The sequence below is a fragment of the Centruroides vittatus genome, unplaced genomic scaffold (assembly GCF_030686945.1).
Source record: "Centruroides vittatus isolate TY-2023 unplaced genomic scaffold, ASM3068694v2 contig_817, whole genome shotgun sequence".
NCBI classification, from domain to species: Eukaryota; Metazoa; Arthropoda; class Arachnida; order Scorpiones; family Buthidae; genus Centruroides; species Centruroides vittatus.
Genome location: NW_027122532.1, coordinates 683,549 through 708,450, shown reverse-complemented (window position 1 = coordinate 708,450; position 24,902 = coordinate 683,549). Strand labels below are relative to the sequence as shown.

The 24,902-nt window shown below is 34.0% G+C and overlaps 4 protein-coding genes and 1 long non-coding RNA gene across 5 annotated transcripts; 4 read left to right on the top strand and 1 right to left on the bottom strand.

Annotated features, from left to right (window-relative positions):
- The first annotated feature begins 2,067 nt into the window (after positions 1-2,067).
- On the top strand, positions 2,068-2,840 carry LOC136982169 (venom protein 30.1-like). Its single transcript, XM_067278602.1, has 3 exons — positions 2,068-2,254; positions 2,361-2,481; positions 2,551-2,840. The coding sequence occupies exons 1-3, from the start codon at positions 2,143-2,145 to the stop codon at positions 2,720-2,722; spliced, it is 405 nt and encodes a 134-aa protein (XP_067134703.1). The 5' UTR covers positions 2,068-2,142; the 3' UTR covers positions 2,723-2,840.
- Positions 2,841-2,896: 56 nt separating this feature from the next.
- Positions 2,897-5,538, bottom strand: LOC136982171 (uncharacterized). Its single transcript, XR_010881856.1, has 3 exons — positions 5,408-5,538; positions 3,424-3,541; positions 2,897-3,350 (listed from the first exon to the last, which is right to left on the bottom strand). It is a non-coding gene; the product is annotated as an uncharacterized lncRNA (long non-coding RNA).
- A 96-nt stretch (positions 5,539-5,634) lies between these two features.
- On the top strand, positions 5,635-8,310 carry LOC136982170 (U-scoloptoxin(16)-Er13a-like). The gene is made up of 3 exons (XM_067278603.1): positions 5,635-5,973; positions 6,063-6,180; positions 8,123-8,310. Exons 1-3 carry the CDS (start codon positions 5,847-5,849, stop codon positions 8,214-8,216), a joined length of 339 nt encoding a protein of 112 aa, XP_067134704.1. The 5' UTR covers positions 5,635-5,846; the 3' UTR covers positions 8,217-8,310.
- Positions 8,311-10,466: 2,156 nt separating this feature from the next.
- Positions 10,467-11,766, top strand: LOC136982241 (toxin-like protein 14). The gene is made up of 3 exons (XM_067278702.1): positions 10,467-10,796; positions 11,439-11,559; positions 11,634-11,766. Exons 1-3 carry the CDS (start codon positions 10,694-10,696, stop codon positions 11,719-11,721), a joined length of 312 nt encoding a protein of 103 aa, XP_067134803.1. The 5' UTR covers positions 10,467-10,693; the 3' UTR covers positions 11,722-11,766.
- Positions 11,767-21,325: 9,559 nt separating this feature from the next.
- LOC136982240 (toxin-like protein 14) lies at positions 21,326-23,203 on the top strand. The gene is made up of 3 exons (XM_067278701.1): positions 21,326-21,590; positions 22,601-22,721; positions 22,810-23,203. Exons 1-3 carry the CDS (start codon positions 21,488-21,490, stop codon positions 22,895-22,897), a joined length of 312 nt encoding a protein of 103 aa, XP_067134802.1. The 5' UTR covers positions 21,326-21,487; the 3' UTR covers positions 22,898-23,203.
- Positions 23,204-24,902: the final 1,699 nt, after the last annotated feature.

Genomic DNA, 24,902 nt, shown 5'->3' with positions numbered 1-24,902 from the left:
AGGACAAAGTATGGAAATTATTTTTAAATTCTTTGATTTCTGGGTATTTTTATAATACATTTGCTGCATATTTATACTTTAAATAATATAATAGAAGAACATCTATATTATGCTAACTACGATGCTGTAAACTCAATTGATGAATCGAACACAAAATTCCTGTATCTTATTCTTCTTCTATCGATATAAGGCCTCGTAAGGCCTTTTTTTCAAGTCCACAACAGCTGAGTGGTGAAAGACAAGGGGCAGACTCATAAAAATATTCTTCAAATTCCTGAACCGGACTCGAACCCGGTCTCGGAGTAACGAATTGATAATGCCTTTACAGGCCAATATTCTACAACTAATCCACGGTCGTCAGGCCACACGGCCTGACGACCGTCGTTTAGTTATAGAATATTGGCAACAGTTTGTAAGCAATGTCTGAGAAAATCCAGATTACAACGCGCAAACATGAGTGATCGAGAAACATTAATACAAATGTTTAAGGCTAAAAATAAAGTTTAAAATTTAAAAAATGCTTCTTAAAAAATTCAGAATTTGATCAACCAGAAAGAAAATTTGATTGCTCGATTAGTGCGTGGCATTTATTTATTTTTCGTAATTCTTTCCTCTTACGGCCACTAAGAGGGGCCTTTTTTTGCAGGCTTATTATCACTTGGGCCAGGCCAACAGTGGGGCGGGCGTGTAGTGAGGGACTGGGCCCGACGTACGCGGACGAACCAACCCCCGAAAAATTCTTAGGTTTTTCGAAGCTCGTAGTATTAGTATATAAGGTGCTCATTATACCTATCAAGATGTCCGTATTATACTGAGCAGGGCCGTCCCTAATGAGCCTGACTCGCAATGGGATCCCATTCTCCCAACATAGATCCCAATCTAAACTGCGCCATTTTTTTTTCGGGAAGAGACAGCCTCCAAACAACGGCCGTTATTTATATTTCCGTTAGTGTCCGTTGTTAAGAGGTTTTACCGAATGTAAATGATAATTGTAAATTATTTATTTTTTATCTTGTATTAAACTTTAGCATCGCGCTAATTAATTTTTTAAAAGTAATTTTAATTAAGAACATCTGATGAAGTAATATTATTTAAATCGGTTGGAATGTATCTGTAAAATTACATTAAAAAAATTATCAGTATAATTATTTAATAAACAGGAACGCGTGTGTAAAGTGATAATGAAGATCCAAGCCGAGGAAGGATTATTGAAGTGACCCCATTCTTCAAAAAGGTCAATATACTCTCTTGTTTTTATGTTTATCGTTAAAATGCTCGAAGGAAAACATTATTAAGTTAATTAAAATGATTTAAAACAAATTAATTAATTAATTTGTGAGTATATTTTATGAAAAAATATCCGAAATTTCTTTATAAATTGCTTTTATACTTGTGAGGGTCTCGTGTGGCGTGTTTCTGCTTTCTTGGACGCACTTATATAAAATTTCCTGATGTAAAAACTAAATAAATCATCTTTTATATGTTTTCAATTATTAAATATAACAATTTTAATTTATTTTCCCTTATTTATATGTGAATATAAATACATTTTCCATGCCTTTTGAAGATGTTCCTCTTCGAGAAGTTGAAGAACTTCTCCACTTTCTTTGCCATATTTTCTTCTGAATAACCTTATTTTTCAATGTTTAATTACCTTTATCGCTAAATAAATTAATTTTAATTAAGTTTTATATATTCTAATGCGATAAATAAGTTCAAACACGAATTAAGTTGCACAAACTCGAGTATCAAACTCGAAGCGTGGTCACGAAGAGCGCATTAAATTCGAATCTATAAATTTTAGAGTCGTATTTTTCTGCGCTAGAACGTTTATTAGAGTTATTTTAAGAGTAAATTTTGTATATATTATTATTTAAAATTTCATAATTGACTTATAAAAACAAACTCGGAGACTGTTCGGGAAGCCGTGCACGAAGAGAAAGTGGAAATATGCCCTTGAAAATTCTGAAAGTGAGTTTATTTTGGGCCATATTACATAATGCAGGATGTTACTTTCGACGTCAAACGTATCGAGGGATGTTTACCACTCATCTTCTTTGATAAATATAAGAGGGGCAACCCTTTGCTTCTTACACATTTCTCACATCGAACACCACCACGTCGAACTCCAACTCCGAAGACATGATTTGGAATATTTTCACTGTCCTGTTTCTGGCATTCTCTGTTTACGCCACAAACAATGATCTAAAGTTCATCTCCTACAAAAATGATGCACGGGTACCAATAGTAAATGGTAAGATTTATATTTACGCCATCGTATTGATTCTTTTAATCTATCCGCGAAGATTAAAAACCAGGTTTAAGTATAGAAATATTTAATTTAAATGAATATTTTATAGGTAGATGCGGTATTTACGAGGATAAATTTCTAGACAATGGAGAAATTTGGTACAGAACGGACTTCTGCGAGAAGGTCTCTTGCAGCATAATGGACACGTCAGGGCACAGCGAAATCAGAGGGTAAATGAGTAATTTTATAAGCTATTTTAGCGTTGTGTTGTGTATTTAATTATTGTTTTCTGCTTTCAGCTGTGTCCCTCTCACCCCCATCTCTCAGAACTGCACTGTTGTCGGCCGTAGAGGACCTTATCCCGAATGCTGCTCTGGAGAAATCGTTTGCAATCAACAACCCGAAGTCGACAGCAACGAAGCCATTGTAGAAGAAATTCGATTGCTTCTCGAAAGGAATGGAAGAAAATAAAGCATTTCTTTTTTCTTTCTTTTGATATTTTTAAAATAAAAATTTGCATTTTGTTAACTATTAAAGTTTCTATATTTGTAGCATTTTCTAAAGATAAATAAATTTTTATTTTGTCGAATTTTTTAGTTATTTTTTTATTGTATACAAATCGAAAACATGCATTACAGGTACAAATTATTAAGTATAATTAAGTACTTTTAATTCATAAATTATAATGAAGCGAGTATACAATTACAACAAAACCCCCGCTTTACGACCCCTCGTTTTATAACTCTTACTTGTAAAAGCGAGAGTTGTGAAATTAACAACGCTAAAAAGAACCCCAATTATTGACACTAAACGTAAGAACAGAACCCTAATTAATGACGCTAAGTCTATGGAAAATATGAGTTCGATTTACGACGGTTTTTAAAATTCAAGGTTTTACTCATCAAATTTGAGAAATTTATTATATTTTAGATTTATTATAAAGAGCTAAATTAATTAAATTAAATTTTAAAAAAGAACGAAATGTTTTAGGTGATTATTTTCATTGCGTTACTGACAGACTTCGATGGGGCAACAATCAGGGAAACGTCCTTTCATTCTGAAAAGTTTGCATTCGTCTTTAATTGGAAGAGGCTCGCAGCTTAAAAATAAAATAATGTATTGTTTAAAAAATTTAAATTTGTAATTTATATATAAATTAATTAAAATTATACCTTAAAATAATTAAAAATCCCGCATCTTCTACAGTTTTGCACGTGATGCTGGAGCAAGATTTATCATCGAAAATTGTCGAGTTTAATTCAATAATTTGGTCATCGTAAAGGCAGTTTCCTTTAAAAAAAAGAAAAAATATATATATATATATAATTTAATTGCTTAAAATAATTCTGATACCCTCTACGTCAGTTTGACGTCATTTACCTACTTCCCCATTGTAAAAACTATAGGAATGATGTCAAAATGACGTAAAAGGTTACACGAGTCTAACAAAATAGATACACTTGAAGATAGCATCGGGTGACCTCGGTTAAAGTTACGCACTACAGAAGTTACTTAGTTACTAAAGCGTAACTTCAGGTCATGTTTACAAATGGAAACGCGGTTACGGGTGATAAAATCTTTTTTATACTTGTTACTGGACCATTTAAGGCTTTAAAATCCTTAATTAGACCTTGATAGAGGAAGCAGGAAGATTAGAGGGCCTTTATATTCATATCCACTCATATTCACATCCATAATAAACAGATCTATAGGCTTAGGTAGACCACTATAGGGCCTGTACAGGGTACGTCCTATAAAGGATTAGAGTTCGCATAGGGCCCCAAAAATATCTACTACGCATTTTATCCCCATTGATGTGTGTTTTTTTAATATACCGCAGCCTAAAAACTGTGAGGCCAAGGCCTCTCAATACATTTGAGAGGCTCTAAGTGTAGTTTACATAATTTTGAAAACTTAGTCTATACAGGCTCAAATAGAAGACCCTCGGTTACTCATTAGACAACTTAGGCATTGCCTAGAGGCAGCAGAAATCGAAAATTAAAATATAAAGTCTACGTATATAGTAGGCATCACTCAAATATGCCTTTATATATATATATGCGGCATAGTTGTGTGATGAGAGAATCCAACCACATCTATACTTTGATACAAGGGTATAGATACAAGGGTATAGATCTATATTATATTAACTCTGCAGTGGCGGATTAAGGCGTTCCCTTGGCACAGAAGATTGGGGGCCCTCTACATAAGTTTACATTATAAGCTAATAATTTCTAATTGTGGCTATAGAATTATTAAAATTACTTTAATTTTTAAATTTCAGGACATCCTAGTCATGGGCCTCACGTGCCTAGGGCCTAGCTGTTTGCCTCGCGTGCCTAGTGCTTAATTATGTACAGAACCATAGACCCTAGGAATAGCAATCTAAAGTCCTATCCGAGGGCCCCACCTATCTAAGGTCCTATCTTTATATTTTGTCTCAATCGAAACTTTAAAATATTACAATTTCTACTTATTTTTGTGGTAAAATCTTGATAAAAATCAGAATTTTGTGAATGTCAATGAGTGTCACTGGCGCGTGCGATCGGTTGAGAAACTCGCGAGCGACATAATTATTATCAAACGACGGTCGCGCGTCGGCATCGCCATCGTTTCTCACAAAATTCTTGGTTACATTTTTTTATTTAAATGCTTAAGTTAATTTGTTTTTCACTAAATAAAACCGGTTAAATCACGCCATAAATAGAAAACTCATTACAGTCGGAACGAAAAGGTGTAGAATTTTTAATAGTCGCAGCCTGTGACGCATCGTAACGGCGTCGCTATCGTTGTTTACAAAACATTACGTTTGTGCATAAATACCCAGATTAAATTGTTTTTTACGTTAAACATAATTAGGTAAAGAACATTTTAGCTAAACATTATTGTCTATCACAATGAATAAGTGTAAAATTCTCAACAGTCGCAACCTCTCTCTCTCTCTGGCGCGCTGCGACAGTCGCGCGCGTCGTCGCTTGCAAAAATTTGATAGAAATTTTGCACTAAATCGTTTCCTGTATTAAAAAGAATCAAGCGAGAGACATTATAATTAAAAAATTCATTTACCAGAACAAGAAAAGGACCAAATTTACCTTAAAATCGGTAGGATTTAAGCATTAATTTACTAATTAATAATTAAAACAGGAAATCCTTTACCTCCTACAGATTTTGTCACCACAATTTCTTCTCTAATTGCACGCGATTTAACAACAAAATGGAAGAAAATAATTAAACATAGCATCAACATGATTACTGGACAAAAATCCGCATACTTTAATTCACATCCTGCATTTTTTGCATCACTTCTTATCTACGGATATTCCATCCAACACACACACTAAAAACGGAAAGAGCCCACATTTTAACCTTCCAAAATTAAATTTTTCCTTATAAATCCTTGTAAATTTTAAAATGTAATTACTTCCGATAATTAAGAGGTCAAAATTGTCTTAATTTTGGTGTTTTCGGGCGCATTTTTAAGCAAATAAACGGATAGGGTACGTTAATAACCTGATGGATGTCGTTAACCTGAAAAACTGGAAGTGGGATGATTCAGATTTAAGGATAAAGGTGGAGCCAGTCGAGTAACCTATATATGGAACGGACAGACAAACAGTGTAGGAGACGACACTCGACAATGTTAACTACATTAATTGCTGTGTTGGCTCTAGGAACTTTGGCAAATTGCTATACCTTCAACAGTACGGTTGCTATGAGGGATGGTAAGTTGAAGAGTATTTTATATAATTATTAAGTTATTTGCCTTATAATTTAAGGTATTAATTAATAATTTATATGTATATTTTTATAGGGAAGTGTGTTTATGGATCCGAATTAAAAGAAGATGGGGAAGATTGGTACAATCCGAATTTTTGCGAACGTCTGACATGTCAAATCGTCGAGGATAAAGCTTATATTATCATCACGGAGTAAGTTTAAATAAGTTTAATTTAAAATTTTAGCTTAATAATTGTTATAAATAATTAAATTAACAATAAAAATACGTTTAAAAATACTTTGTATTGACGTTTGAAGGTCGAGTACTCGCGTGGGTAAACCTGGGATAAAGTAAAATGGCATTCAGCTGGAGGTCTTTTTTTAGCTCTTTCCACTCGTGGGTATGAAGATGGCCTTTTTTTAACACTATGGGTTGGCCAGGCCCAGACTTGACACATCCTAACGGACCACCTCCAAAAATTCGTGGGGTTTTCGATCGGTTTGATTCGATTCCGGGTCCTTCAGAGTGTTTGGTTGCCATCCTAACCCCTCGGTCATCCTGCCTAAGTATGAAGCCTTGGGCAAGGGTGGACTTGAGAGGACTTTTCGGTAGACTTAAGTTCATATGGTTCTTACAGATATTTAAATTGTAGCTGGTGCTGAGTTTCGAGTACTGGACCAAAAATAAGTATATATTTATTCCAAAAAATGCGAGGATAGGCCTAAATAGTCTAATCTTTTACCTGGATTGACTATGCCTAAAACCTCTACGGATTGAATTGAGAACGAAGAGAATTGAGAAGAAAAAGAAAACTAAAATGCTGCCGTTAGCAGCCTTTTTTGTTGTTTGCTTAATCTCAATTTTACAATATGCAGTAGCAACTCCATTAACCGGCCTAATGAGGAGGAGGATTGCGCCAGGATAATCGAAAACTGCAGATAATAAAATTCGCATCTACAATACTGTACTTTCATTTATTTGATAGCACGAATTTAACAGAAAACGTGTTCTCGCCTCTGTCTGTTGCAGGGCCTCATAAACGCAAGAGCATATTCTGTCTGGACTGGGGTTTGCTTTCTTTGGGACTTCATACAATGCCTTTAAAGAAATTAGTTCTGAGGTTTCAAACGTGCTTAAAACGCTCTCGCTATACAGATAATACAAATTTCAGCTTAAATATTCTTTATACGCAAAGTAGAACTGAAACTGAAACTAGAGAGGGGCGTAGGCCTTTCTATAAAACTTATTTTCATAATGGCGACATTATTCCCTGTACTGATAAATAGTTTAAAGTTCATTTGTACTTAATCTACAGATTCTATTTGTTAACGACCTTGAGTACTAAGACACCGGTTAATGGAGTTCCTGACGTACTGTACATTTCGAAAATTATAATAAACCAATAGGCTATACTATTAAGTTTGTTGCAATATACATATTAGGTCATGTATCTGTCGCATTGTTTTATCAGTGCATCATCTTTTGTCAGGCCATCTGTCATAATCAACGTCACACCGTCCTGTACTGCGTCACACATCCACGGTTATCTATCGCATCAATCCGGATTTAAGCGCAATTTGCGTTTTTAAAAAATGACGTAGAATCACGTCACTATAGTCTAACTATGACGTGAAATTCTACGTCATTTCGTTACGAAGAAAGTCAAAATGGCGAACTTCGGTGATTTTTTTCCCTCTCTAAAATCGGAAATAAAAAAGTAAAATAGAATGAAATATCTTTAGACAATTGACCTGTGTGACTCATGCTTTATTTAATTTCAAAAATTTGGCATTATAAGATGAAATTTGATGGCAAAAATTTAAAATGTCTTCGTGTAAATCACGTTGCAATGCTTCAATGAGCGCTGTGGATGAGTGATTGAAAGGATCAATTGTTTAAATTTGGTAGTGTTATCGTTGCTTGAATGTATTCTTCACACATATATAGAAAATTAAGAAAAATATGTATATATAAATTAAATATCTAAAGATTTTCTTTAAGAAATCAGAAAAATCCATGCCAAGCCACTTAAAAGGCACTTTGTATTATTGCACGTTAAGAATTTTACAATATGTTTACGTAATTCGTTTCTTAATTTTATATAATTTCGACTTAAATAAAATTAATTTTTAAAATTTAATTTTTATTTCCAGTTGCGGTGTTCCATCAAGTCCAAACCCAAATTGTAAAATAGAGAAAAAGGAAGGAAATTACCCCGACTGTTGCCCTAGGATTATTTGCCCTTAGGAACTTTTCCACCTTAAGGCACTTTTATTTAATGAAACTCTCATTTTTTAAAATTAATTTTATATAATTAAATAAAGAATATTTAAAAGCTTAATTTAATTTCTTGAATCTCAATATAATGGGGTGTAAACTCGTGACGTGTGTTGATAAATAAATCATAAAGGTATGTTATTTAACCTATATTTTACATTCTTTTCTGTCATTAAGAAACGTTGACAAGATCATTAAGAATCTTTGAAAAATAAACAGAATAATTAATCTAAATTCTTACTTAAAAATACAAGACGAGTTTAGAAACATTACACAAAACAACCCACATCGTTCCCAAGTTCATGAATAATTTATAGAAACTCCAGTTAGAAGGGATCCTATAGGTACCCACTTCTCGTAGCCCCTCACCAGCTTTAAGGGCACCTAAAGCTGGTGAGGGGGACCACCAGAGGGAAAGAATTAAAAAATTGTCCGTTGAAATAAATTTGGCCATGGGCTAACATTATTTTTCTACTTCAATATCATTGTTATTTGTGTAAGCATGGTCTCCAAGAGGGGAGACCCAAAATGTTCTTTATACGAGTGCTATTATGCTCCTACTTAAGCATATGAAATAGGTGCGGTTTATAAAGAATGTGTTACATATTTGTTAGTGTTTGTTATGTTGAAACTGTATGAAGAAACGTGGATTTTAGATTATACCCATTTAGAGGTTTGTTTTGCACCACATTCGTAAAAACATTGTAAAATGGGGTCTAAAAATGTTTACTTTCCCGGCTGTTATACAGTATGGCTTTCGGTCAAAAACTGACCCTCCCAGATTTTTACATTTTTGGACTTATGGCACCTCGAAACGTCAGGAAATGCAAAAAATTCGGGTTTTTTTTCTATATGTATGACTGTGTGTGTGGGGGGGTGATTTTGTTTACCATTTGAAGCTTAATAACTCCCGTGCTTTCTGTCGAAAATTTCTGAAATTTTGCAGGGAAGTTTGTTTATTAGAGGGATCGAAGCTATTAAATTTTGGTGGTTAAAGGTTGAGGGGGTGGGGAGATAATGGGGGTCGTGTGTTAGGGTCGGACTTAATGACGATTTTACTTGTTACCAGCATTTACAAGTTTTTTTTTTTATAAAACCCATCCCTACCGTCAAAATTAAGCTTTTTGCCATTTTATAATAGTTAAAAATATAAAAAGTGTTTTCAATAAAATATGATAACAGATGGCGCCACTAAAATTTTAAATGTTGCCGGGAAAATTGAGCAACTCGTCGCCGGTTTATTTGTTTTTTTAAATGAAATTATATATATATATATATACTTTCATTGTTACTAGATATATATACTTACGTTGTTCATATACTTTCATTCATACTTATCATTGTTTTTCTTGTATAGGCAAAGCGACATGTGGGCGATCTGCCAAAGGTATAATAATGCAAGGCCTTCTAATTATAATTATATGAATTATTATCCTAGAAGTAGGTGACGTACACCAAACGATAGAGTAACTTCGATTGGTTTTATTTTACATCTGCATTCGAACGTCTTATTGTCTACTACTTCTAGGAAGCTCCCAAATAAAAATGGCGGTCCCACAACAGAGGCGTTTTGTGTTCTGCAGTTGGCAAAGTCGGAATCACTCGACATTGTGCAACAACGTAAGTAATCTGCAGGAGCTGTAGGACCGTAGAATTGTGCTGCTGTGTGATAACGGATATGACGTAGCAAGTGTAGGAAGAATTTGAGTGTCGGCTGGATGCGTGCCGTGTGAAACGAGGTGGACGCATTGAGAAATTGTATCGAGCAAAGGTAAAACTTGACGGGCCTTCTAATGTTTTAACTCACATTACAACGTTCTGAGATAGTTTAGTGTTATGAATTGAGGTTATGTTCCTGAAAATGCAGTTTGGAGAGGGCCAAGAAAAAGGCCCTTTCTTTTCCTTGGCCCTCTTCCAAACTGCATTTTCATCGGTCCGAGAAAATGTATGAACTTTCACACACGTAAAAATTATAAAAATGGAATTTTAAATCCAGCGGTCGTAAAGCGGGGGCTGCATCAATAACAAATATTTTCTTTGTTTTTGTAAAAATAACGGGAGTCCACAAAGGGGCGGCCAGGTGGTGAATATCTGGAAGGACCACCCCCGAAAAATCCCTACAGTTTTACGACTCGTCCAGATTCGATTCCGGTGCCAAAAGTAGTAGAAATCGATTCAAATGAATTAACACTTTAAAGCGGGGTCTACTCTACGTAACATAGAGCTGTTAACAACTATATACTACGTCACTACGTAACCACGCATTTTAAACAATATTAAGCAAGGTGTGTCCTCATCCTTCCTTATTCTTAAGAGGAAAGTCTAAATTAATATTGTTTGTGGAATACATTCTGACACTACGTGTCTGGTGTCTACTACGTGACTTACCATTCTTACCATACTTTTATATAAGGTACCATATAAATTGGAGTTGTGAAGCTACCATCATGGCATTCTTAACTAAGTTATACACCTGTGTAATATCTGTCTGTTTACTCGTGCAGTTCTTACACGCTGCCATACTTCACACACCTCAAGAAGTTGGACCAGGTAAGTCGTGATTCACCGGCATTGTTTTAAGCGTTGTATTTTAATATTTTAAAGGTTTTTGTTTGTTTTATGGAGGTTTTAAGTCCTGCAAGGCCCTAGACAATCTTAGAGTTTCAGGCCCTTTTTTGTATAATTTGAAAATCGTATCGTTATAGTACAAAGTCCCAGGATCGTCCCAGGTATTATTTACGTGGACGGAAACAAACGGTAAGAATGTGTTTACGAATGTCTGAGGCCTCTAAACACGCAAGACCCTAGTCATAAGCCTGGGCTATGATATACGTAATGCTTAGTATATATATATGTTGGATTCATATAAATTAAGAAACGCGTCGCACACTTTCGCGGCGAGGAGGCGCAACGCGACCTAATGGAAGTGAAGTTATTTAATTGTTTGAGTTGATATTCTTAAATAAATATCAATTCAAACAATTTTTATAAATAATTTAATTGATATATTTGATATTTTGCAATTTTACAAGAAGGCGATAGTTCAGTTTAAGAGAAATGCGTATCGCTCGCGACGTCGTGTCGCGTCGCGTGACTCCATTTATAAACAAGAAATAAAAACCGCGCGTTGTTTTATTTAAAAAATAAATTAAACATAAAATTATTTTAAAATTGAATTCTTTATTTTTTAAGGGCCTTGCATTGATAAAAACGGAATTAAACGTAAATTAAAAGAAATTTGGACGGATGACGAAAGGTGCGAAAAGCACAGATGCGTGGTGATACGAGGAATTCGAAATATAAAAACTTATAAGTAAATACGTTTTAGAATTTTTAAAAAAATTATATTTTAAAAATATTCTTTTAAAATTAATTAATTTAATGTAGATGTACAGTTATTGATAATACCGAAGGATGCACAATTATTAAAAAGGAAGGACCTTACCCTCGATGCTGTCCGGATATCCAATGCTAAGCTGTCGCCATCTGGTGTGGAAATTTTGAATAATTTTATCACTTTTTGCACACCATTCTACATTGTGTACTAATAAATATATATATAAATTGTATTTGAATTTTTTCAATTATTATTTTTTATTAAATGAATAATTAAATACGCTAATTTTGTATATTAAACTTGTTCTCAAATGTAACAGAGCAAGAGAGAGGCGATGTCAGTCGCGAGTGTTCGTTTACTCCTCTCGAAAGTCTAAAAATAAATGAATAAAAAGAGATTTTTTTTTATTACTTATCGAAGGTATTTTGGATTTTATCTTTTTTCTCACGAAAATTATGGAAATGAAGAATAAGGCTCTCACTTCTTGACAAAATAGAGAGGTGTTTGAAGAAAGGTACTTTTACTCTACAAGGGCTTACTGTACGTGCCTTGTTCTCTGATTTACTGTAGAAGAGTAGAAGAGTCCTCTACTCTGAGCTACTCTGGAAAAGTAGAAGTGTCCTCTATTAGACTCTGCACTACTCTGGAAGAGTATAAGCGCTCTTCACTGTACTTAATCTATTTGGAGAGAAAAGGTACCTCTTCTATTCTGCTGTACCATACTCTAGAAAAGTAAAGTTCCTTCTATTTTGCGCAACTCTGGAAAAGTATAAATGCTCTTTACTCTGCTCTACGCTACTCTGGAAAAGTAGGGGTGCCCTCCTCGTTAGCATCTCTATTTTTTGTAACTAGGTCTCTAACTTGTTCACGTGGATAACATGTAAAACACTTGAAGATTGGAAATGTAAAATTGTTTAATAAAATTGTTTTCTTGAATGGCATTCGCTTTCTCGGTATTTACTGTAGAATTTTATTGAAGCCCCATACTTTTATCATACTATTTTGGTTGCTAAAATGCAACTTAAAGCATCCAGAGCGAAGCTTCGAAAATTTTTAAGGGTGGATTTCTTGATTTCTGCATAGTACTTTTAAGTTTTGCTTAGGCATAAGCATAGGTTGCCTAAGGCATTATCTAGCCTAGTGTGACGACGATAAATTAGAAATGTCACATTAAATGTCGCGTCGTTTATCCAATGCGTCATCTTTCGTCATACGCATTGTCGTGTTATCTGTATCGCGTCATTCCGGATTTAAGTATCGCGTTTATTATCTGTCGATGAAGTGACGTCGAATTTCACGTCACAGGCGTAATTCGATCTTCATTACATTTTGTCACATTTTCTCTGTGATCAGAATTAAAACACTGGAAAATTCGATTTCAAAATATTGATTGACACAGGAAGCGAAATTCGGTCGCAATAATTTAAATCGCTTTATGTAAATTGCTTCGGCGCGTGCCGACGACTCGAAGTGAAAAAGCAAGAATTAATGGATTTGTCACGCAGATACAGAAAACATAATTCAATAATAGAAATGTGAATAATTTAAATAGTTGTGTATAAATATATTAAATTTCTCATCAAGAAATCTGAAAAATAATGTCGTCAGCCAAATCAGCAGCTGATTTGGCTGACGATGCGATGCAACTGAGTGGTGTACTCACTCCCATCGCGATCAATAAACCACTAAACACTGGAATTTAGTCGTGGGTTCGTGTCCCGCCAACGGCCTACATTGAGTTTTCTTCACGTATCTAACACCTGAAGAGAGAAGGGTTGGTTTACGGCACGTGACATTTGAGTTATCTGCCGAGGAGGGATACCACTAAGTTTCTCATTTACCGGTGTTTTGCTCGTCGCGGGATTCCGGGAAAAAAGTGAACTGTTTCCCGGGATCCCGTTGGAGAAACCCTAAATACCCACCCATGAGGACTTTTTATGGGAAACTGGCCCGTGTTACACTATTTGGGTGTTACACACGTGAATAAAACTCGGAAAACTCCTCGTGGCCCGTTGACGAGACACGAACCCACGACCAACTACTAATGTTCAGATGTTTTTTTTCACTCGAGCACTGGTGGGCCCCCAAAAAATTTGAAGAAAACTAAATTTTTCTGGTTGTTTTAACCAGAAAAATTAATTTAAATCTGAGATTTCTAATCTTTTCTGAAGGCCCATCCGTGCCCAGTGGATAGAACCACTGGGCACGGGTTCTTGCCTTATCAACAATCTACATGGAATTTTCTGAGTTTTCTTCATGTGTCTAATACCTAAATAGGGGTAAGTTTCCCCATTGAAAGTCTTTCTACGAAGCATCTTCCTCGGCAGGTAGTGCCTTATTCCATAAATCCAATCCAATTCTACTGACACGTAAAGCACTTTAGAGCATTAAAGCACCTCTAACTGTATTTTATTACGCACCATTCATTATTTATTTGCATAAAATATGTATTATTTTACCATTAATTGGTTCCTGGAAAATCGTCGTAAAGTGAACCAACCTACTTCTTATAATCTGTGTTATAAATCGAGGTTACGTTCTTGTAAATGGCAGTTTGAAATATATCACATCAGACAGAGGTGGCCTACAAAAAACACAGCATTTAAAATAATCTATTTCAAGTATGGTACGGTGCGAGTCCAATTTACGCAGGTTTTACTGTAATTGTAATACAGTCCAAAAAAGAAACCTCCCTAAACGGAAAAAATTCTCCAAAACGGAGCGAAGTTCTTTATGTTTAAAATAAACCTGTACAAAACAAAACCTGAATAAAACGGAAAAAATATTCGGAACCGTGCGACTCCGGTTACACAGGTTTTATTGTATACATACAACTTTGCATGTGTGTGCGCGTGTGAGAGGGTGAGTAGGGTTGCCAGACGTCCTTTATTTCAAAGGACATTTCAGCTTACTGTCCTTGTCCTTTTTTTGAAACAAGAAGGAGTGCAATTTGTTCTTTATTTTTATTTTACAATGCCAGTGTTTCTCAATGGCGCGTGCATATTCTTATGTACCATTCAATTTACTTTTTTTGAGGGTGGGACGGGGTGGAATGAAAATTTGGATGTGGTAAATCATTTTTAAGCGTCCTTTTACCCAGCCATAGAAATTTGGCAAGTTTTTTTTTACAGGAATATTATAATTTTACTACGTAATTTTTCAGGCTCCTCGAGACGACGAGGCCCTAGGCGGGCCCCTATAGGGTAATCCGCCATTGTATTTATTAAAGGAAATATCTGGATAAGGTCATGGCATAAAAAATAAATAAATTGGAAAAATCCACAGTGGACAGATCAATGTGTCATTTTAAATGTGTCACCTAAATAAATGGGAAATTCTTAAATATTCTCTTTTCTAAATCTAATTTTTGTAATAATTTAAGTAACTTACATGGAAATCTTTTACAGATTTCTTATTAAACTGTGTTATTTCTTTTGTTTGACCCATTTAACAACCGAATTGCTTAAATTTTTGAGTATGTATGAAAAAAATGTGGACTCAATTACCATTTTCAATTTATCGTTCCGTAAGAGAAAAATACAAATAATTCTCTTTCTGTTAATTTTTACATATCTGAAGAGACTATCTACCCTAGGAAAATTACCCCCACTTAATTCCCATAATACACTAGTTTGTGTTTGTATATGAAGGATTTGCCGAGGGGTATAGGACTTTCTTTGGTAAACTGTCCCCTGGTTAGGTTGTTAGATATTTGAAGAAAACCCGATAAACTCCACGTGACCAGCCAAACTGGGATGCACCATTCACAATGTCGTGGCAGGCTCGTCACTAAGTGATTCGGGTGTTCTCGGGACAGATTGATCTACTCCTCTCTCAGAGCAAAGGCAGTTTGATCCATCCCTCCTGCAGAGCAAGGGTAGATTGATCCATTCTTTCCTCGGAGAGTTGATAAGGTCACGAAAACACAACCAACTACGATTTTGGTGCTACTGGTGGAATCTACTAATTACGCTTTCTAAAATTAAAAACAAAGTACAGAAAATGCTAACAAAATCAGTTTTACTATTTAATTTCTTGAATATTTAGCGTCTTATACACTGAAAACTCGTTATCTCTTCCTCCACGTGCATAACCCAAATCTTTCACGTGAATCCTTAAAAACAGATGCTTAATCCTATCTCTCTACCTCTTTTTTATTTAAGATAAGAAAGTTTACCTAATAATATCCACTAAATATTATATTACATAAAATATTTGATGAAGTAAACAGGTTTTTAGTACATCCGTGACGAACTCCTGTTTGTGTTTCTAGAAATTCAATTACTAATGAAGAGAAATGTTCACGTAAACAAGAAAAATAACATTCGTATCCTGTACTGCGAATAGAAAATTGCATTCTTCTTCTCTTAATTAATACAAATGATACAATAGTATACACAAATCAAAAGATCTAACTTGAATTTTTACTTTCACAGTGTTATATATGTATGTCGATCAGTCAAAAAAATAACCCCCTCAGCCAAGATTTTTACATTTTTGGACCGGGAGGCACCTTAAAACCTTGAGGAATTGAAAAAACTTTGGGGGTTTTCCTCTATGTATGGATGTTTTTTGCCTACGCGTGTTTTAGGTACGGGAGCACGCTATCGTTCACCCACTTTAAAGCAGAATAACTCCTGCACATTTTGTCAAAAATTTCTGAAATTTTGTATGAAGGTTCGTGTATTATGGACATTGCTGCTGTTAAATTTTGGTGGTTTAAGAGGCGGTCGCGTGTCGTATCTTGACTGGATCCCGACTTAATGAAGATTTTACTCGTTATTAGTATTTAAAATTCTACTCTACCCTAAACATTTTCTCGCTATTTTTTTAATAATTAATCATATGAAAACTTTTTACTAAAAACCTGACAACAGATGGCGCCAAGCACAATTTTAACTGTTTTGCTAGAAACGTTACACAACTCATTGCTGGATTTTTGTTTTTATTGTTTTAACGCGAGCAAAAATCATTTTTTTAATCTTAAATTTAACTTAAAGTGAAATAATTTAAATATATTTTTTTGAATATAAAATGACATCAAAGTTAGAAAATGCGTAGAACGTTCTCCTCTTCCTAAATGTCGAAGCGTCATACAAAAATCTATACAGGAAACGGCTGTAAAAACTGATAGAGGAGGAGGGAAAACAAGATGACAGGATGAAGGGGAAGAATGCGACGAAAATTATTAAATTTACTAAAAGCTGAACTGGAAAATACCGAATAATTTACGTAATAATATTTAAAATGCAGTCGATCTGGCCACCTGTAAACGGCGGTCACTATTTTTGAACAAAAATATCCTCTAAACAACGACCACCTCCGAAAAGCGAATTTAAAAATCTTATTCGAGATAATACTTTAATGCTTTTTTTTAATTATTTTTCAGTTGATGCGTTAAAATGTCTGTACGTTCAACAAAGATGCAGTTCTGTTTGTGGGAATAGGAAATATGCGGATCACTGAGAATATGTGGGTCACTGAAGCTAAAGATAAAAAATATAATAATAAAAATGCATACCCTGTATACACTAGATTTAAAGAATAGAGAATAAAATAGTTTGCAAGACTTCATCTGCAGAAGATAATTGCAAAATACAATTTTTATAGCATCCTTAAGTACACACGTGTTCGAAACTTAAGGCGGGACGTGTACATAAATAGAGAAAACTGGAAAATACAATATGGAAAGAACTTTATTACTGGACTAGATATACACAAAGTAATACACAATAACTTGTATAATCTTACAAATCAAAGTAAATTTTTGGTGAAAAAGATACATACAGCAGTTGACACCGATGGAGAAGAACGGAAAGTGTTTATAATACCCAGGCAGAGAGACCTATCAGTATGGAATATGTCTATTTCGAACTGTAATGCCGCATTCACAATGTCGTGGCAGGCTAGTCACCAAGAGATTCGGGTGTTCTTGGGACAGATTGGTCCATTCCTGCAGAGCAAGGACAGATTGGTGCACTCCTCCCTCAGAACACTTCTGTTCATCCTTAATCTTTAGATACGTGTGTAGTAAAAGTATTCTTCATCTTATTGATGATCTCACTTATTAACTTAAACAACTTATAGCTTATAAGTGAAGCAAATTAGTAAACTGATCCTCACATTAAAATATTTAAATCATTTTTACATCAGTTTATTTTATCAAAAAATATTTATTATCTTCTTCCTGGTGTCAATTTGTTTGATTATTTTTTATTTGTAAAGACACCTAGTATCTAAAGGAAATCCGGTTAAGGTAATTATATGCTTTAGAAAAACTTAAACAGGATTTATGCCCTACCTTCGGAGGTTATAACGAATTGAGGAGTATCGAAAAGATATATCAGAGATAAAAAATAGAAATGATGATATCAGTTTGAAGAATGACGATGAAGACAATCGCATAAGCAAACACTCGACGACTGAAAAACCCATCATAAAATAATAACCTTTCATTAACAAGCTCTTAAACAAGTTTAAACAAAACTTTACAGATTATTGACCTTTCAACTATGACTTCAAACCTTAATTTAAGCGCTCCTAGTTAATCATTTTTTCGTCATAATTAGCATCTAATCTATATATAAATATCTCAAAGGCAAAAGATGGCGCGGAAAAAGTTTAAAAAAAAGAAAAGTCTTTTAGCGAATGTATTTTATATTAAAAAAACTATATTACATATAAATGTACGAACAAAAAAAACCCCCAGCGAAGCCGGGGTACTTGCAGCTAGTATATTATAATTAAAATGAATAAACTAGCCATGTTCTTGAATCTAGTTTTTAAAAAATGCATAATTTAATCGTTGAAGTGTTCGACTAATTTTAATTTTAATAAAAAAAAATTAAGCATCAAACAGATAATATTTTTTTTATTGTCTAAATTTGGTTATATATTCGCATATTACACAAAATTACGTGTATAGTTACACTTACGAGCATAGGTGGACCTTCGAGTAATGTAAACGATAAGTATAACGAAACTGATAGAAATCTGGAAAAGGATTGGTTAGAAAAATATAAATAGGCGGAGATATGCAAATATCGGTTAATGTCAATTCCTTTTAACCAATTAGGAGTTAAGAAAACCGTCAATTTTACAGTTAAATCTTTTCTTAACTTCCATATTTGACAGAATTCTTCTCATATTCTTCTTTTCCTTGAGATAATGGAGAATTGCGAAGTCTCCAACACTCATGCCCTTTATATATAAGGCTTTCTTAACATAAAAACATAATCTATAAGAGATGAATTTTTACATTAGAAAGGACCTTCACATAAAATATTATTATGATGTTGAACAGGAGTTTCGAATGTTCTTAGGTATATGATGTCAGGTCTTGTTGTGACCCTAAGCTATAACATAGAGCAGGCCTTTCTCCTTTGCCAAATAATTGTACACGTAAGAATATAAGGCTCTAAGCTATCGATACATAACTCGAGGAAGCTGCAGATTATTTTGCTAATCCGAATCTGCACATAAAATAGTGTCTCTATATATCCGAGGTACTAGGAATTTTTGCATTTCTCGGTGTTTAAAGGCCCCGCTTCCGAAAACAACAAATAAATAGGGAACAAACTTCTGCACGTATGCTTGCATGTTGACTGCATTTTGCTTTATAACTCAGGACCCCGAAGACCGAAATTCTTGAAATTTTGCAGGAATACTTCTATGTGTGGGGCATTGATGATAGTACGATTTAGAGATTGTAAGTCGAGGGAGAGGGAAAATAGAGGGGATATACAGTAGGTCATATCTCAAGCGGGGTCAGATTTTATAAAATTTTACTAGGGTTTTTATCTTATTAAAAAAAAATATTACTGGCATTTGTAACATTTTGTAAAAACTCATCCCACCCCTAAAAAATAAGGCATAACCTCTAGTCTGAATGGCGGGAAAGGCATGCAAGAGCTCCTGCCAGCTTTATTTATTTAATAAAAGAAACTAGAAAAGAAGAAAGTCATTATAGAGAAAGTAAACAGGACCACCACCGAACATACTAGAAAATAAATTATGTCTTTAATCACATAAATTACATACCCACTGACCCAACTGACTTTAATTATAAAATTAAAATCGATAAATTATAAACTTTCCTATTTTCGAGAAAATTTATGTTATATCTGGGGATTTATTTAGCTAATAAACGTTATATTAATTCATAAAAATTGACAATATCCTTATTTGTTTAGCCAGGAATCACGTCAAATTTGCTCACGTCACCATTTAACAACACTAAATTACATCTGTAACATTCTACGAACATAAAAGTTAAATATTTATCATGAAGTTTTAATTATTTCTACTTAATCTACTCGCAAACCGTGTTTAAGTTTAACAAATAATTTAAATTAATTAATTATTTAACAAGGAAATTAACTATATTTTTACTTTAAAATTCTGACAATTTTTAAAAAACTGCGTCGTAAAGCGAGAATTGAAAACAGAACAGAGTGGAGAGAAACAGAGCGCATTTCTGATTAAAATAACTCATTTTTAAAACAAAAATTAAGTTTGTTCGTCACGAAAAAACGTCATATAACATCAAATAGTCTGTAATTTATCATGTATAGTATAAACCCCCGCATTTACGACGTATTAATTAGTTTCTGGCGGTTCGTCGTAAATCGAACTTTAATTACTTATTATATCAATGTCATAAATTCCAGTTTATTTTTAGAAATAACCCTTTAACAATATAAAAACGACTATAAAATAACCCAAAAACAGAGTATAGTAACTTAATTTAATATTTTACACAATATTAATCGAATATTTAAATTGTCGTAAAGCGAGGGATGGTAAAAGGTGTGGTTGTAAACCGAAGATTGGGAAGAAAGGGCAGTCGTAAAGCGAGGATTTGTAAAAAGAAGTCGTATGTTATATATTTTCTTATATACGTATATATATAATTGTTTATTCTATTTATAGCTACTTTTTATTAAAATAAATAAAAAATAGAGGATGGATTGTGAAATAAAATCGATTTTACTTACCGAAATGATGACTAACGCATTACGGATCCCTATATCAGTTAATACGATAATCACATTACAGATTTCTTGATAACGATAAATACAATATCCTAAATGAGTTAAAAGTATCACAATTTAAAAAATATTACTAAATTATTATTTTAAACAGATTTTCCATTTAATTTTCTACATCTCTGAAGAGGATGATGCAGAAAAATATTTTATTTACTTTATTTTTTACTTTAATATTCTTTAATAAATTAGAGTAACTTTAATTTTTTATTATTCTATTTACATTTTTTCTTGTAGATTTTGTTAAATTAAGCTTTCCCTTTTTATTCTTATACTTATTAATAATAATAATAATCTGATTAAAAGTAAGGCGTGATGTTGGCTTCCTTGCACGACACTTGCCTCGCGAGGAAGCCAACATTGTGGAAAAACTGTCCTTTTTTTGTATGAAAATTTCAATTTTAATTTCATTTTCATACAAAAAACAGGTAATAAATTAAGACTTAAATTTATATACAAATTTAATTAAAATTAGATAAAAAGAAAAGAATTAAGGATGATTAATTACAGGCGATAACAGTGGATATTATGTAATTAAAGGTCAGGGATAAGGCCATTATCTTTAATGATATTTACAGATTTCCACACACACACAAGCGCGCGCGTTTTATACACACGTCACTGCGTAACCACGCATTCTAAACAATATTAAGTAAGGTGTTAAGTGAGGAAGTGACATCATCCTTCCTCTCATTTTTAAGAGGAAAGTCTAAATTAGGTTGCGTGGTTTGGAATATATTCCCATACTACGTGTCTGGTATTTATAATTTACGATTCTTTGAATTATGTTGAAATATACATTTATAAAAGGTACTATATAAGTTGCGGTTTGTGAAGTTTGGAACGTAACAAGAGCCATGGCAATCGTAACTAAGTTATACACCTGTGGAATATGTGTTTGTCTACTCGTGCAGTTCTTGTACGCTGCTATACTCCTCACACCCCAAGAGGTTGGACCCGGTAAGTAATGCTTAATTTCATATATTTGGCATTGATTTATGGGTTCTTTGAGTTAAAAATTAAAATTGCTTCAGTTGCTAATACTCTTGTGTATATGTCGAAGCTGTACAGGATGGGCTTGTACTTGTAGTTCTAAGCTGCAGCATATAACAAGCTCTTTCCCTTCACTAAATAATAATATGGGACCCTCGTATAACTCGAGGCCCTAAGTTTTGAGTTGCTAATACTTTTATGTATACATGAGGCCTGTACGGGGCTGGGGTTGTATTTATGGGTCTAAACTATAACACATAACAAGTCCTTCCCCTCTACTAAACAATAATAAGCTGTAGTGAGGCCCTAAGCTGCAAAGTGTTTAGCTTAAAAGCGCGTGGCCCCACGCGAAATTCTAGATTTCTGTGTTACTAAACATCTATCTATCATTTATATAAACCATTTTCATGTTTATTATTATTTTTTATGTGGTTGTTTGAAGAGAAAGAGATAAGCGACGCGACGCGTCATAGCGTCGCTAATGAAAGAAATTAAAACAAATCGTATCCATTCAATATAATTTATATATTGGAAACAGCCATATTATGTAAGAATATGAAGCATCTATATACATATGGAAAGCTTAAAAATTTTAATATTCAATGCTATAAAGTGATAATGCACTTTCGCATCACGGAGGAGCGACGCGACGCGAAATGAAAGCGGAAATATTTAATGTCTCTTTTTTAAAAGAGAAAACGTTTAATACAATTTATTTATAGTATATTTATTGTATATTAGCTTTAATATATGATATTTTACACTTTTAATAGAGAAAATCAATTTTATATAGGAGAAAAATATTATTTTTATGTCGCGTCGCGTCACGTCCTGCAACGCGGTATAACATCATGGCGGATTTCACGAACAGACAATTATAAGTGCGGTTTTTTTTAATTTTTAAAATATTTGAGACAAAATTCTTGAAACGGAATCAAATCTGAAGCTTTAATTAATTAATTTGTTATATTTTTAAGGTGTTTGCATCGATAAAAACGGAAATAAACACGAATTAAAAGACGTTTGGACGGACAACGACAGATGCGAACGGCACAAATGCGTCATGATTAGAGGAATTCGACATATAAAAACTTACAGGTAAATATTTTTAAAATTTAAATTATAATAAATAATTAATTTTTTAAAATAATAATAATAATAATAATAATAATAATATTTAATGTAGGTGTGGAGTTATCGATGTTCCCGAAGGATGTAAAATGATACGAGGGGAAGGACCTTATCCTCAATGCTGTCCGGATATTGAATGCTAACCTGTCGCCATCTAGTGCGGAAAATTTTAAAAATTTCTTCTACACCGGATGTAAAACCATAAACGGATGTACGTCACCGGATATATGTAAATTATATTGTAAAGCACGTGCAATACACGCTAATGGTTGGGTGGAGAATGGATGCTTTGCAGATTCTACGTTGTATTTATATATATATTATTTCCTTTTTCTAGAAAAAAAAATGGACAATATGTAGATGTAAATTATAGATTTTTTTAAAAAAAATTATCTATTATAAAATTTTTGATAAGAAAGATAAATAAATATGCCGATTTTTATATTAAATTTTTGATATAGAATGTTTTCGTTAAGAGAGGTGGGTGTGGCTCGTGCCAGTCACAAGTGTGGACTCTCACCCCTTTTTATTGAGATCCCACCAGTAGCCTAGTAGATAAAACCACTTAAAACTGGTAGGTGCTCGTGAGTTCTCACCTGGCCAACGGGCTGGTCACGTGGAATTCTCCGGGATTTTTCACGTTTGTAACAACCTAAATAAGACCAGTTTCCCCATAGAAAGTCTTGGGAGACATCCCTCCTCGACAGATACCCTAATAAACCAAACCTTTATTCATATATTTTCAGGGCTTTCTGCCTTTACGACACGGGCCAAATCGCCTTGCTGAATAATATTATTTATATTTTAAATTTAATATATTTTAATTTTATAAAACCTGTGATGATAGGTGAGAGATGCCTGAGGCTAACCACCGTCTATCGTAAATTAGGATGGACTATGTGCATATATTTAGTCAAAAATAGATGCTGGCAGGGCCTAAATGAATTTTTTAGCACATATTCAAAGCAGTAGAGGGGCTAGCGGAGAAACTTTGTGGTGCACTCTGCACTTTAAGATGTAGAATTTACATGGCCTGAAATGATAATAATAATTTACAATTGATTAAAATATTGAAAAATGAAGTTTTTAAAAATGAAATTCTAATTTCCGGTAAGGGTCAAAAACGGTATTGTCAAATACCAAAGTTACTTTTAGATTCACAAGACTACGGAAATAAGGGAAAATGTGTAAGGGCATTACTCATATTTCTGGATCATTTATGGACGATAACATAGATGACTATATTGCCAACCTTAGTCTTAAAGCAGTGGAAGTTATACCTTCATAGGGCTCGGGAAAATTTGAATTAGGAAGCCCATGTACAGTGTTGACTTCAGACATTTTTTGTCGAGGAAATGTTTTGGAGAAATATTTTCTTGTAAAAGATTGGTTTGGGTCCCCTGTTAGTGGGAGTTTCAGACAATTGCCCAGTGGATAACGCTCCACCGGCTTTAGGGGTGAGATTGGATTTTGTTATATTCTTCCATTAGTTTCTCTCATAGTATATACAGTATTTAAGTACGAAATTGGTGACGCTCGGATGGCCGCTCGGTGACAAATTACCGCTGTGAAGGACACGAAATCGAATTCGGACGGGTCGAAAAACCCCAGGAATTTTTCTCTGAGGGGTCTGTCCGGATATATCGAGCCCAGTTCCACGCCTTATTGTAGACGCTTGCTAAAAGAAGGTCCTCTTAGATGCCCACCAGTGTCCAATGGATAAAACCACCGAACACCAGTAGTCGGTCGTGGGTTCGCACCTGGCCAACGGGCTGACCACGTGACGTTTTTCGCGTTTTTTAAAAAAAAATCTTAGTAACATCTAAAAGATCTCCCGGAAGGCCCTCCCCTCGGCAGATCACCCACGTGTCGCGTTTCCATAACCAAATAAACCAATCAAAATATCGTTTAAAAATAAACTACGTATTAAAAATTAGGTACGCAGTGTATTAATGTTATGGTATGAATTTGCGTGCACCGTTCAATTTGCTCCAGATTGAACCATGTTCAATTAGAGCACCGATGATCCGTGGTACTAATATATGAGAAATCATTTAAACTGTTAGCAGATGTTTCGTGTTCACCTATCATAAATTATCATACGACAAATGGATTTACCAATTTACTAAACAATCGTCTTCTTTGGGG